This window comes from Trachypithecus francoisi, unplaced genomic scaffold, assembly GCF_009764315.1.
Source record: "Trachypithecus francoisi isolate TF-2019V2 unplaced genomic scaffold, Tfra_2.0 Lachesis_group4, whole genome shotgun sequence".
Classification (NCBI taxonomy): Eukaryota; Metazoa; Chordata; class Mammalia; order Primates; family Cercopithecidae; genus Trachypithecus; species Trachypithecus francoisi.
The window spans coordinates 67,497,236-67,512,822 of NW_022681469.1; the positions used below are offsets into that span (position 1 = coordinate 67,497,236).

General features: G+C 39.1%; 1 protein-coding gene across 3 annotated transcripts in view; it reads right to left on the reverse strand.

The window, feature by feature from the left end:
- The window catches only part of ABCB4 (ATP binding cassette subfamily B member 4), a 71,993-nt gene that overhangs the window by 11,433 nt on the left and 44,973 nt on the right, over positions 1–15,587 (reverse strand). For all 3 annotated transcript variants that reach the window (XM_033192529.1, XM_033192530.1, XM_033192531.1), the window contains exons 17-23: positions 12,750–12,896; positions 10,976–11,080; positions 8,846–8,923; positions 7,399–7,482; positions 6,163–6,366; positions 2,454–2,554; positions 719–859 (exon numbers count right to left, since the gene is read on the reverse strand). In XM_033192529.1, coding sequence (XP_033048420.1) covers positions 719–859; positions 2,454–2,554; positions 6,163–6,366; positions 7,399–7,482; positions 8,846–8,923; positions 10,976–11,080; positions 12,750–12,896 — 860 coding nt within the window. The remainder of the gene's footprint in view (positions 1–718; positions 860–2,453; positions 2,555–6,162; positions 6,367–7,398; positions 7,483–8,845; positions 8,924–10,975; positions 11,081–12,749; positions 12,897–15,587) is intronic.

Below are 15,587 nucleotides of genomic sequence, written 5' to 3' on the forward strand. Positions count from 1 at the left end.
ACCAGCTCTTACACACTTTTGCTGCTTTTTTTGTCTTGACCCTGTTTCAAAAATGGCCGTTCACCACTGCTTTAAAATCATCCCACCAGAGCAGAAACATACTAAATGATCTTAAAAAGAGTGGCTTCCCTCTTTCAAGCCTAGATTGCAACCTAATGGAATGTACTGAGCACATTATGAAAAGAAGGCATCAAACAGACCAGTAGTTTGCCTTGGAAACCAAGGAAAAAGGAGAAGCTGAGAGGCAAATGTTGGCAGGGCCATCTCATCTCAGGCCTGGTTCAGGAGAGAGTGCCTTTGCCAGACTTCCATCAAGTATTCCTGTCTCGTTTTCCAGGCCATGTTTTGGTTGTAGATAATAGTAAGCTATATAACCCTGTTTTGAGTCCATGGTCACCAGCAACTATCTAATTATGATTTTTTCTGCCTATATTCCATAATGAGAAAATTTGCATCATCCTGACCAGGGTTATATGTGCAACTAAAACTGTGCTTTCTGATCATTTTCATAAGCTTAATTGTAGTCCACAAAATGAAACTGCACTTGGAGTATTAACAAGATCAGATCTCTGTGCCTGCCAGGACGGAAACTGTGGTAAATTTAAATCCCTGACCCCATCTTTGGACACAGGAGTCATTTTTTTCCTACTCTAAACTTTTGCATAAACCTACTAAAACCTTATTATAGAATAATCTTAATATTTTTAAAACTACTTACAGAATAACATCTCTGAAGCGCGCATGTCCATTCACAATGAGATACGCACCAAATCGAAAACAACCGGCGTAGGAAAAATACATAAATGCTTGTGAGATACTAAAAGTAATTCCATAGATGTGTGCCTTCTGCACAGAATTCCTGAAAAGCAAATCAGTATACTCGTAACCATCTCTTCAGCCTCCCTTAGTGCTGTGTAGTGGAAAGAGCACGGCTTCTAAGTCTGGCCGACTGGGTTTAAGTTCCACCTCCAGTTATATTAGTTGGGGTAAACGATAACTTCTCTAAACATTTATACAATGGAAATAATCACTGTAATGCAGAATTGTTTTGACAATTAAAAACCATATAAATGTCTAGCTCAGTGCCTAGTTCATAGTGGTTCCTCAAATGATAACTGTTATTACATATTAATATCTGATGACTCCAATGTTCAACTCCTATTATGTAAGCATAGCTGTTGTTTCAAAAATGCCTAAAACGTCAGGATCTGAATTTAAGTTTGAATTATCTGAATGTGATTTACTACTGTTATGTTGTTTCCTGTAACTAGTTGTACTCCGTTAGGTTAAAATTCATGTTTCAGATTCACAAAAGTTGAGTCCCTGAAGTTTGCATAGATATACACCAGAAGTCCTTTCCCAAGCTAGATCCTGCCAGCCCCTGTATATAATTTATTTTGTACAGTTTCTAATTTGACCTCATGCTATACTTTATTGGCTTCTGAATCCTCCAAAAGAACTATAATTGAGTTACTCTCAAATATGAGGGCATTTTTGGCAAAAGGAAAAATTCAAAGTGTCACTAATTTGGATGGTTTCACTTACGTGCTGTGAACATGGTGTTACAAAACTTAACTAAGCAATTTGTGATGCTATTGAATCTTTAAATTATAACCAAGTTCATAATTAGCTTCAGCTTTCTATTCTTCCTTAACCCTCCTTGAAGTTCAAAATAGGTTATCATTAATGGTGCATACATGTTTATATATCCAACATGAAATGGACACAAAGATGTAGCTGCATGTTCTTTAGTGTCATATGAAGTGTGCATAACTGAGGAGATGGCATAAATTCAGACTTTTGAAGACATCTGTTCAAATGTGCAAGTGTTCAGAACTACTGTTCCAGTCTGCAAAACTATAATCTAAGTTGTGTTCAACTTTGTTTGTGTTAAAACATACTCATTTACAAAATCAGGCTGCGGTGGAAATGAGTGGCAAATGGTGCCATTAGGAGTTTCTTGAATTGCTCAACTATAAACCACTGAAATAGACTGTGTTTCTTTATCTTCAGAGTAGGTTGGATCTGGTCCTCATTCAGAGAACAAATGAAATACTTTCCTCTGGAACATACCCAATAGCAAGTCTCACTTTTGGTTCAGTCTACACACTGCAAAGGAAGAGTTGAGCAATTCCTTAAAGGAATGTTTGTCCTAAGTCACCCAGATAGGTTATTTCTGTTGCCTGCACTGATGACCAAAGACTGTGCAATTCTCTATATCTTTTACATCTTGGAGACCTATTCTTATTGTTTGCATAAGATGTAAAAAATATAATTCTGTGTCCTAGTCACATCAAAAAGTTACTGATTTTCAGTGATAGAATTATTGAAAAAAGGTCACCCTTATAGTCATATCATTGTTTGGAGCAGCAGAGCTTTTATTATCTTTTCAGGATAATAATTCAGCCTTAGGAAAGCACTAGGTTCTTGGCAGGAATCATATGGTTCATTACCTGTAAGGTCCGTACAATTTTTCAACATACATTGATTCAAATTTTCTTTCCTGGGTCAAAGACACAACTGTCCTAATATTTTCTATTGCCTCTGTTGCAATCTGTAACACAGAATAGACCTTCATTAAAAGTGGTGTTTTTACTTCTGAAATAATGAAAAGCCCTAGGGCTCTGTCAAAAGCACCCTGAAGGTTATTTTGATAGGCTTTAATTTCCTTTACATTAAAAACAAAAGGTATAATATGTTCAAGACTAGCTTTATGACAAAACTGGTACTTCTGGCTCTGCTAAGTATGGTAGGCAAGCCTTTTTTTTTTTGAGACGGAGTCTAGCTGTCACCCAGGCTGGAGTACAGTGGCCGGATCTCAGGGTAGGCAAGTCTTTGTATGCCCAGGAAGGCTGATCAGCTTAGGGCAAGAACTGTGACCTGGGAACCAAGGGTATGGTTCTATTCCCAGCCTGCCACCAGACAGTTACATGACTGGCCTTAGTCACAACCCCTTTGTGGCCTGACTTTCTTCGCAGGGCAGAGTCCTAGAAGAAAGGATTAGGCTGTGATTTCTAAGGGCCAATTATTTCCTCCCTGAGTATAACTTCTTATAATAGCTGTCCACTCACAATGGGAAGGAGATCCCAATTATAAACAACATGAGCATGCTTTAAATCCGTGATTAAATCAGAGGCAGACATCTGACTAATCTGGGTCAATCAGATTTGGTTTCCTGGCCCTGGATACAAGTTTGAACTGTGAGGCCCTGTGGCTTCAGAGGCTGATGTCACATTGGGTATGTGTAAGAAGCTGGTCTGAATATATAACATCTGAGGAATGGAATAGTATATAGGAAGACTCAGATATTTTAGAGCCTGTGGCTCTAAGAGCCAGTTAAACACAAACTGCCTGTATTTCCTGTACTTCGAAGTGTACTTACATCAAATCGCTTTTACCCAAACCATCCAGAGAAGTTTTCTGATTCTTATAGCCAAACGACCCTTGACAAATGTTCATTGTCTGTGACTTAGCTATTTAGTCTAAATCATAGTTCTGTAGTTGAGTCATCTAAACCATCAGCACACAGAGCATAAGATCTTAATTTTAGGCTTTTAACAGCTTTAAGAGTTTTTTACCTCAGTTCTTAGCTTCTGTAATGAGCTAAAAGGAAGATATTTGATGCTTGAGACTGAATAACCACAGATTTTTCATTTGTAATAAAGATATAACAGATAGCTATTACGAGAATAGAGAAAAATTACTGAGCTTTTACTATGTCCAAGTATTACCTCATTCACCGATATGATCTCATTTAGTGTCACAACCCTGAAAGGTAAATAGTATTCCTATTTACACAGATGAGAGAACCGAGGCACAGAGAAGTTAACTGAATTGCCTTAAGTTCTAAAGTTAATAAGTAGCAAAGCAAGAATTCCAACCCAGGCTATCTGATGTGGAGTCCACGTTCCTAAGCCATTATGCTATTCTGCTACCCCTGCTGTGTAATTTACACAAGGAGAAACCAGTAATGACTTGACACTTCTCTTGACATTCTAGTCATGGGTCAACTGCTTTGCGGGTTAGCTCAGGCACAGAGGGCCCTTAATCTCAGTGACCAGACAGGGCCTGGATCAAGACGGTTATGAGGCAGTCTTCCCTCCCCACTCCCTGCCCAGCAACCAGCACCCTCACTACCAAGCCCTTTTTGGAATATTGAGATGGGAATACTTCGAACTCTGTTGTCCTTTAACAATGATGAAACTGTACCCAGGTAAATGAGAGCATTTCTTTTTAAATAAACCGTGATTTAGGGTTTTTCTAGAACCTTCTTTCCGACTCTCACTCTCAATCAAGTGCTGACTGAGTAAACAATATTGAACTGTGATTGAACTGCTGATACTAACATTTAAACATTTTTTAATCTTTCATATTTTTAAAAGCCCTAGTAGGTCAAAGTAGCTACTAAAAAAAATTAAACTGGCCAGTCTGAGTTATTCAATCTCTGATCCCTAGAATAACAGGGTTTTAGTTGGAAGGAACTTGGGACAGTATCTGGTACAATTTCTCATTTTACTAAAGTGGAACGTGAGGACCAGAAAAGTTGGGCATCTTCTCCAGCCTCACACACTGTGAGTAGCAAGACCAAGACTAATAACACAAGATTTTGTTTTGTTTCAATACTGCTCAATTCTACCTGCTCTACTCTGACAAAATTCTAACAATTAATGGAGTTAAGACTATTAACTAGATTCAAGATGTTTTCTATCATGTTAACTTGTCTAAGAAAAGTTTATTTTCATTCCATCCAACTGACCATTCTCCCATATGAAATGTGGAAAGAAGCAGGATTGAGGGGCAGGGGAGGAAACAGAGCTACACAGTGTTTCTTCAGCAGTTAGTTGAGACACTCAGAAGTAAAGGAAATGGTGCCCTAAAGTACCCACAGTCAGCAGCCAAGAGAATCTTCAAGAACTCTGGACACCCAGGGGTTCCCAACTCCTGGGAACCACATATTATCCTAGCAAGCTCCAAGTCCTGGAGAGGATGCAGGATGAAAATGAGGAGAGTCCATTCTGATGGAAATCTGGAGATACTATTATACCTAACACTGCACACAGCAGCAGTTGACGCCGGTTACAAGAGGACAGGAAAGGATTTCACCAGACATAACTGGTTTAGTGGAAACACGGTTGGTCCAAATGTTAATCTTCCCCCTTAATATGGCACCTCTGAAGCTAGTCACTCACCCAGTCTCTGACGCCTTCTTCCCTATGGAGCTACTGTCTGTTCCATTTCTCATAACTAGTGAAGGTCAGTTGCAGTAATGTTCGTAAAAGGGCTTTGCTATAAAAACTATATTACAATTTATATTTATCATCTGCTTCACTTCCTCATGTTTCAATAAAGGATAATAATTACATAAATCAGACTAAAATGTTCATGGGTATAATCTACATTTGAACATTTAAGTGCATGTACCTGTAAATAAAATGTTTATGTGTAGATTTAGACACACTTAAACACATATAAAGAGACCATATAGTAGAGATAAGAACTTTGAAACTAGACCTGAACTTAAATCCCAGCCAAATCTCTAACTTCTGTTTGAATCTCAGGTTCTGCATTTCTGAGATTGGGATAACAATAGTGCCTGCCTTATAGGATTATTGTGAAGATGTAATAAGTTGGTGCATATAAGTACGTAGCACAATAACTGGCACATAGTAAGGCTCAAGTAAATGTTAAGCCCAATTGCCATGATAGTGAGAACCACAAAATTGAGGCATTACTGCCATCTGGTGGCTGCCACCTTAATTATAGAAATCACAGCCAAGAAGAAGAGGATCTCTTAAATACCAGCACATGTCTGACCCTGAACAATTCACTTACAGTCTTCTGCATGAAGGTTTCTGAAACAGGGATGACACTTGTCCAAACAGTAGCATTGAGATATGAAGTAAAATGAAATGCACTTTGAATATTCAGAAGTTCTTTATCATAACTATGTTAACTGCTTTCTATAAGCTGAAAGTTTTATGTTAATCACCTTATATTTAAGTTCTAGACATTAATACAGTAAAATATTTCATACACAATTGACAATTATTAGTTGTAGTGAGCACATTTAATTATTAAAGCCTGCATATCATGATAAATAATTCAAATAAAACACATGTCTAAAAACAACACTTACACTAATTGAAACCTTATTTGACCTACCTTTCCAGCAGCTTCCAGTTCTTTTTTATCTCTTTTGGCATTTCCAGCCAACAATTTCATTTCAACAATTCCTGATACAGCAATAATTGGAACAACTGCTAATAGCAATAGGGTTAACTGCCAACCGTAGATAAATGATATGATAATACCAGTTCCAAGGTTAGCTATATTCTGTGCAATTAAAGCCAACCTAGTTCCTGTGGCCTGGAAGAGAAAAAGCACAGAGAAACTGTAGTTTTAAGCTCCAATGCATGCGCTCCAGCCTTAGCCTCTTGGTCAGAATGATGAGTGGGTTCTGTGCCTGAGCTACATTGGCTTACTTTCATTACAATAAACCCACGACACCTGTGCTTAACTCATGAGGCTCTGCAGACTTTTCTTCATTGTGCCTTTACACTCTCATTCCTCTCCTGCCCACCCGAACCAACATTCTAGAACCAAGTAATCAACTTCTCTGCTTTGTGGATGGGCACTGGGGGTGCATGTATTTTTTCATAGATGCAATGTTCAAAGAGGAAACTAACTCCAATGTACCTGGGTAATTTTAAAGACCATTTGCTTCAAAAGTGTAAAAGGGAAATTTACACACTCCCAGAGACCATCTATTGTTACAAAGGGTACGTGTCCTAAGAGACAATCCACCACACAGCACATATAAGGATGAATTAGTGTTGTACTGCTCACTGCTCAGAAAACATAGGTGGCTGTAGCGACATTACAGTCGGCTCTCTGCATCCATTCCTCCTTCTCCTGTTGTGGGGAAGCAGTGAGCAGCAAAGTAACCCACCTCAGCTACAGGGGTGGGGTTGTATGCCACACAGAACACTGCTGTCCCCTGGAGACAGCTAGTGGTTCAGGGTGGGGCATGTGACCCAAATTAGCCCAAACTAGATTTCAGCAAAGGGTTTTGTTTGGGGGTTGAGGTATAGGTGTGTGCTCTCTTTCACTGGATGGGAAATAAGGAAGCTTGTAGTTCTAATTACTATTAGCAGCCATCCTGTGACTGCAGGGAATCAGCCTTGGGATAAAGCCAAAGCCAATGATGGGAACCTGGATTCTGGATTAAATCTGGAGGGGCAGTGGGTCAACCAACCCTGAAGTTTAATCTTCTGCTTATTGTTTTGATTTGAGCTTTCTGCTGTTTCTAGCTGGAAGCATCTTAAACAAGTGTCGGTATGCTATGCTTATCTAAAACCATGTTAGTAAAAAAATACAAGTAGAGTGCAGTCTACATACTCCTTGGACTTGGGCAGCATCCGTGGCAAGTCTTGTAGAAAGTGCACCAGTGCTGTTTTTATGGTCATCAAACCAGCTCATGTCCTATGGCATAAAATATACCTTTATATTAGTTCAAAATTAAAACAAGCAAAGAAAACCAGACAAAGCCTCCCAAAGCTCCAAGGCTGAGGAAATTTAGAGAATACCTCAAATGCAGTGTAGAGTCCCTGGCCTTGCTCTGAGCACAATCCCCCAGAATCTGGCAGAACCCAGCTTCCTGACTGCTCTGTGGTAGCAGGGAGAGCATCTCTGGTCTAGGGGAGCAGGGCTCACCCAGATGGCTGCCATGATTTTTGCCAGCTTCGCCCAAGGCTGGGAGGCTGGTGGGCATCCCGTTCACCCAACCATCATGTTGTTCACTATGGACACTTCTGCCCTGATATGGTGTTGTCTCTCATAAAGGGTGGTGGAGCTGTCTTGGACATGTTGTTCTGATAGATTCTAGGCAGGAGAAAATAAGCCCTGGTTTCTCACCAAGCTTTTGTTTGATATTAAAAAAAAAAAAAAAAAAAAAAAAAAAAACACTGATTAAAAGTGTGTCTTATATCTAGTTAGCCACAGGTGAAAAAAGAAGCATGTCTGAGACTTGATTTTAATTGTAAGCTACTCATCCATGGCATCTTTTACCTTCACATAATTTTTCCTGCATAGCAAGAGTTTAGGAGATACTGAAATAGGATTTGTAAACAGATTTAATTAGAATATACTCCCTACTATGTGCCCATTTGTGAACAGAAATGTAATCAGTTCCTGTCAATTGAATGGATAATATTCTGGCCCTCTCTTAGGCATTTTCTATAAAAATAGATAATTCATGTTTGCACATTTTCCTATGTCATGCACTAGAATGTGAACTTACCAGGAGAGTAAATAATGGATTGTACAGTACTAGCCACCAGCACACTGTCTGGTACATGATAAGTAATGTTTGAATAAACCAACACATGAATTAATGTGAAGATAGACCTCAAATAAGAAATAAACAAAACAATTATGAACATTTGAGAATACCTACAGTTAGTATGGTAGATTGTGGTACATGAGATTAAATGCTACCAACTAGCTTTTCTTGGTTTAAAGACATCCTGGAGTCTCAATGGACTCACCAGGGCCTGCACAGGATCCAGAAAAGAGATACAGGTCTTTGAAATGATAGTGTCTACATGGAGAGAGATATTTACAGAATAAGCCAAAGCTACCCAAACAAAGCCTATTTCTGTGAAAAAAAATCATGAGAGGTCTTTAGCTCTTGAAGGACCAGGACAATTTGTAGGACTCTGCCCCATCCTTGCATGAATACCATGGGGGGAAAACATGCCTATCAACATAGCAATAAGAACAGTAAGAAACTTAATACGGAAGAAATGTGAAAACCCAGAAGGCATTCTCCAGCGCACACTCCTACCTGTCTTAGCATTGCTTTAAAAGCCATTGACCGTAGTCTCCTGGTGAGGATCTCGCCAGCTTTCCCAAACGTGAAACCCTGGTTGAGAAAAAAGGCTATGGTCTCTTTTGATCTTTATGTATATAATTGCACCAGACCAATCCTGTTCAACTTTTATGTAGCAAAGTTATGAGCTGTTTTACAGTTGCCACAGACCCTCAAGTCATGTTAATAACCTGAGCAACCCCAGATGAATCAAACATGCAGCCATAGCGGGAAGCTAAGTGCTCCGAACCAAGAATCAGGGACTGAATGAAGAAGCAGACACCACAGTGCAGGATGCAGGATTCAATCAGATCGAGCTCTGACATCACCCCATGGCAGGATCCAGTCAGATAGTGCTTCCTGGCATCACCTCATTGCAAGATCCAATCAGATCACACTTCATTACAATATGCTTATAAAACCTGACCCAGCCTCCAGCTTGGGGAGACACTACTTTGGGAACTATGCCCTGTGAGCTCCTCACTTGTGACAAGTTATAAAATTCCTTTGCTAAATCCTCCTTGATGTGGTCATTGGATTGAAACCCACGAAGTGACCAAACCCACTTCCTGTGTGGGTAACAGTTCCTAGTATTCTGACACAGGTGCATATATTCACATTGATTTTACATTATTTGTATGTTAATCATCTATTTAAATAACACAAGTCCAGGACCAAATACGAATTCAAAGCTCCCATGTGAAATTTATGTACTGCAAAATCATTAGTATACATTAGAATCAAAGGCCAAAAATCTTAAAGGTGTCCAGTACTGGCTTCTAAACCATTCTAAATAAGTTTATTTTTCAAAACTTTGAAGGGCAACATCTCAGTGACAAAGATACTGTGTTTAACTACAACATTCAGTGTGTTCCTACTACTTCCAATAAAGCAGTTAAATACAGAAGTAACAAAGTCCTACACAGGAATTCGTTTTGGCTCGTGCAGTGTAGAGGAAGGATGTCCTTAGAAACAAGATCCAAATGAGTCTGCTGGTTCCTGGTCACTGCTCCACCTGCACTCAAATTGGGGAACAATCAGGGTACTCTTCCTTCTCCAGCCTCTTTGGGACAATTTCCTTCTAATTACCACATCCAAACTGGAGAGGAGTCCAGATGTCCAGAAGTGGGCTTACTTCTGGGATGTGTGAGTCTCCAGCCACACTGTGAGTGTTGGGGTAGCCGTGCCGAGGGCACATTGGGGAGTGCACATCAGAACTGTTTACTAAGCCAGGGGGATGGGTGATCAGTGCACCTGGTGAATAGGCCCCAGGTGTTCCTTGTCCAGGACCAGACTGCCCTCCCCCTCCATTTGCTGGAAGATTGCTACAGGCAATACAGTTCTATGCATCAGCCCACTGTTCCTGCAGCCCCTGAAATACATTTTTCTAGCTGCACTGCCTAGCATCCCACGGATTGGGGCTGGATCAGATCATTGAGTTATGTCTAGTAGGGCAATGATTTCTAAATAAAAAGCTTGGTTTATTTTTGCCATTGGTTCAACAATAATAAAAGAGAAGCATGCTGGCACGACTAGGAAATGCTATTTTGCTGACTGGATTGTATTGTATTTGAAAGGCCTATGTGGTGCCCACTGGGTTAAAGAGACAAAAGAAATTAGAGAGAAGTCTAACTAGGTAGAAAAGTACAATTAGAGAGTTTGACTAGTTTATTTTGGCCAGGTCTACAATATTAGAATGCAAAATATTGTGTTCTTTCAAATAGTTCATCAATTAAGTAGGAAAAGATCAGAGAATTTACTTGTTATTTTATAAAGAGTAACAACAGGAAAGAGAATGCTATTGGACTGTACTTTCCCAGTTCACAACCTGTTGAATTTAAGTTACTCTTATGTTCTGCAGTAAACTGAGGTCTCTTGTTCCTTGGTAATGAATGTTTGCTGAGGGCAAACTCGTAATCTAATATAATTTAGGACACAGGGAAGTCACAGTTCCCCCTGATAAGGAGTCTACCCTCCAGGAGAGCCTTATGCCAATCGTGTCTGCAATTTATTTCACTGTAAGAATTTGGAAGCTCCATTAGGTTTAATTTAACTTCTCTAATTAAATTATAAACTTGATGAGAACGGCAAATCATGGGTACCTACCTGAAAGAAGAAAGTAAAAAAAGAAATAATTCCCAGACATAAGAAAAGCAAAGAGAACATGTTGCACTTCTGCTGCTTCACTGCATCGTCGCCTGGTCCAAAAATCTACAAAAGAATATTTAAAATGCCCACTTGGATTACATGATTGATCCTTGTTCATTCCTCCCATAAATAGTGGCTTGACTGTCACATGTTTAAAACTAGGCTTCAAATATGTAGGGTTTTGGTAATTGTGGTAAAATATACATAACACAAAATTCACCATTTTAACCATTTTTAAGTGTATAATCCAGTGGCATTAAGTATAGTCACATTGTTGTGCAACTTTCACCACTATCCATCTATAGAACTTTTCACCTTCCCAAACTTCCCAAACTTGATACTATTACAATGACTTCCCATTCCCTCCCTCCTCCCAGTTTCTGGTAATCTCTATTCTACTTTCTGACTGCATGGTTATTAACATAGGTTGACATACTGCATATGGACTGTGAGTGGCTGCACATTTTAGCATTTGTTCCTCTTCCTATATGTCCCCTTTTCCCTCTGATTCCTCCCTGCCCCAGCCCTCCACTTCTCATTCCATCAGGCTTCTACCCAGAGGGTCCTCTCCTGAGCATTCTATCTGAAACAGCACCCCCAGCTAACCCCTCTCTATTACCCTACCCATCTTTTAAAACACTTGTTATCCCTCAACACGTTACATGTTTGTGGGATTATTTGTTTGTCTGTTGCGTATCTTCCCCAACAGAAACCATGCTGTTTGAGGACATGACTTGGTTTATTTGTGTACCACTGTATCTCCAGTGCCTGGAGAAGCACTAGGCAGATAGATGCCCCAAAATATATAGTCTACCTTGCCTTGAATTGCAAGAGAGCCAGAACGTGCTTTGTTTTGAAACTTTAAAAGATGTGGGGGAGGATCCTTTCTAATTTATTTATTTTTTGGCTTGTGGTCTTAATTGTGGATCAATGTCCAACATCACAAAATAATAAACTCATAACATGATGGAGAATGATTTGTCCTCAACAACAAAGTCTCTCCAATAATGTTAGAGGTTGACTAAAATTGTAGAATATGAACTCTGGATTTCATGGAATTGATGGAGGCTTTATATCTGTGATAACTTCCTTTAAATATCCCCCAATTAATTGAATGATTGACTAGTATGTTTTCGTTCTTAGTCTTGGACTCCCCAAGCCTTGGAAGGATTGCTAAAATGGGGTGGCTATTGCTTTTTGAATACTTACTACAAGGCACACACTCTTAAATGCTTTCCAGATAGTTACCTATATAATCTCTTCTCAGCCATGTTATGAGGTAGATTTACTGTATAGATGAAGAAACTGAGGTACCGAGAGCTATTGAGTAGTGAGGCCAGTCTATACCCAATGCCTGGACTCTTATTAAACTCTATGACTTTAACCCCTCCCTGCTCCACTCTCTCTCCACCTCACTGTGCGACGTGTACCAGCTTCTCTACACAAACAGATTGGGGATCATTGTCTGACACCAGTTTCACCAAATGAAGACAGCTCATTAGAATGCCTTCTTCACTGATTTTACATTTTATAATTTCATTAATATCATAACTTACAGTGATTCAAAGGCTACTTATCTTTTCCCTCACAGCTTTTCTCAAAAGGGATTTAAGGACTTTGGCTTAGTTTAAGGCTGCTTAATCCCAGAATGGAGCCAGTTAGTGAGGTTGGGAGAAGCAGCAGCTGATGTACTGATTTAATTCAGGCTGTTATGGGATGTTTGCAAACTTACCTCTATGATCTCTGAGAATATGACTGAAAATGCCGGCTGAAGCCCCCCATTGGCAATGGCACATACTGTTCCCACGACGAAGTAGGGCCATTCTGTTTTATTCAGTTTCAGGACCTTCAGAAAAGATACTGGTGGCACGTTTGCTTCCTAGAACATATAAACATCAGGGCAAACTGGTGATGACACAACAGTTACCAGAGTCCGTAGACATAGAAAACGCATGGCCATTGCCCTCAAGGGACTTGCAAACTAGGTGCAGAGAATGACAAGCAAACTACTAGAGAGTAGGACAGTATATTATAACATGTTAACAAACATGTTTACTGATTACACATCATAAGCTGAGTATAGGTTGTTCAGCCAAGAAGCAACCTTCATGGTGTGCTTAGCCCATCCCTATTCTGGCCTCAGCAGACTGTGAGGTAGCAGGCTGTGGGCACAAACACCTTGGCATCCAGCTCTGGAGTCACACAACACTGTGTTGGTGTGACAGTCATGGCTGGGCCACATGAGCTGAGCTGCAGTTTTCTCATATATTATGATACAGTACTGCCTCTCTAACAGGGATGATATCAGGGTCAAATGAGACAATACACCTGAGTAGATGGATAAACATCTTTGCAAATGTAGGAAACCATTACTAACTGGAGAACATGGGCTTGGCCTCCTCACCCCAAAACCTTGCCTTTTCTGTGCCATATTTCCAACTCACAAAACCAAATTAATTATATTCCTTTTCTCTTATCACACTTTTCCCTGTGCAGAGTTCTCTTATTTCATAGCTTAGCTTGTTTGTGATTTTTTTGTTTACATATCTCCATTTCTAGTATGTAACTTTTTTTAAGGGTAAATATTATATCTTTATATTCCTAGAAAGTATCCAATTCCTGGCACATATAAGATTCTCAGCAAATGTTTAATTAAATGTCCGACCAAGCATGCAGGATTTAGGTCTCATAAAGAATGTTCTGATGATAGAAGCAGTTTAATATTAAACTTGAGACATAGGTGACTATGGAATCCCAAAAGCTTGAGGTCGCTGAGAAAGGTTATATTTATATCTATAAAAAACAGAGAATATAGAAGTAGGTTCTATTCAGCCTTCTTCTTACAAATTACCCATTTTTTCTGTATTTCAGGGTTTTTTTTTTTTTCCTCTCTAGTTAACATTATCTTTAAGTCCCTATCTCCAGCATAATGAATGAATCTTTTTCTTGAATTACTGCTCTTCAGCACACAAACAGGTCTGCTCAGGTCCCTCTAATCAGACTTAATCTCTCCCTCTCCTTTGACATGTTGTTTTCTCCCTAGGGTGGTACTTGGGACAATGTTGTTGATTGCAGCATTTCCTGCCGCCCCCTCTTCTCTGTGCATTTCTTCAAGAGACGTGCTCCTGTGAAATACTGGAGTTTAAAGAGATAGCAAAATAACTCTCAAAATAAATGAGGAAATGAAAAGTGGATAATTCCATAGCCAAAAGAGGAGAAATTGCTTATCTTACTTATAATAATGAAGCTCCAAAATGGTACAATTGTTATTCTTCTTTCTAGAAATATACCCAGATTAAGACCTCTAAGAGAGGCCTTGTAATTTCTGCAGTAATAGCCTACACAGATAAAAAACAGATGCACTGAATTCTTGGTAGAATTAGTTTTCTCAGGCCAATACAAGAGTAAAAATAAACTCAGCCTTCGTCAATAAATAACATCAAAATAGATCAAAACTATTTCTTGAAATAAGGAAATTTTTTTTGGAATGGATTCCCTCTCTATAATAAAATTATTTGTTCCAGACTGGGCAACATGGTAAAACCTTGTCTCTATAAAAAGCACAAAAAAATTAACCAGGTGTGGTGGTACACACCTGTAGTCCCGGCTACTCAGGAGGCTGAAGTGGGACAATCAGTTGACCCCAGGAAGTGGAGGTTGCAGTAAGCTGTGATTGTACCACTGTGCTCCAGCCTGGGCAACACAGCAAGACCCTGTCTCAAAAAATAACATTAAAAATAAATAAATAAATAAAATTGTTAACTGGAATTAATAATTTCCTAAATCCAACGTTGCTATTTCTCACCATTCTCCTCTTTTTCTAAGTAAGATAATTCCAATCTAATTTAGAGTGTCAATGCATACAGCAAAAAAAAAGAAAAAAATTGAATTTTCCATACTCATGCTAAGTATGGCCATGTGATTGAATTATGACCAATGACTTATAAGTAATAGTATTATATGGGAATTCTGGGAAACCTCTTTGTTTCTGCCTGTTGCTTGGACCACAGATGTGATAGGTAGGGCTTCAGGAGCCACCTTAGATCATAAGTGATCCTGAGGGTGGAAACCTGATGCCAGGTAGTGCAGATAAAGATGAAGGGAGCTTGTGTCTATGGGGACTGTGGAGCTACCATTCTAGCCCTGAGTTTTTCACCTCTAAGATTTTGGTATGTGAAACAGAAATAAAAGCTCTTAATTTGCTTAAACAGATGCTATTCTGGATTTCCTAATAAAGATAATCAAATGTAATCCTACCCAACAGAGTATGCAAATATCAGGGCCTCTCGTTTTGGACCAGTCTTATTATCTCTGGACCTCAAAGATGAATGTCAAATTCAATTTTAATATTAAGCCTCTCAGCACAAAGACTACATTTCTGGATTTTTTTCCCTTGAAAATCCATTTATAATTGGAACTGATTTCAATTCATTGTCAAATACATTTAAAATTTGAATTTTTTTTTCTTTACAAAGAGTATGGCTCATAGTAGCAGTCATCTGTGCCTGAAAAATATTTGCAAGGCTAAGAATTTCAACAATTGTAGCAAAACTACAAAGAAAAAGACTTA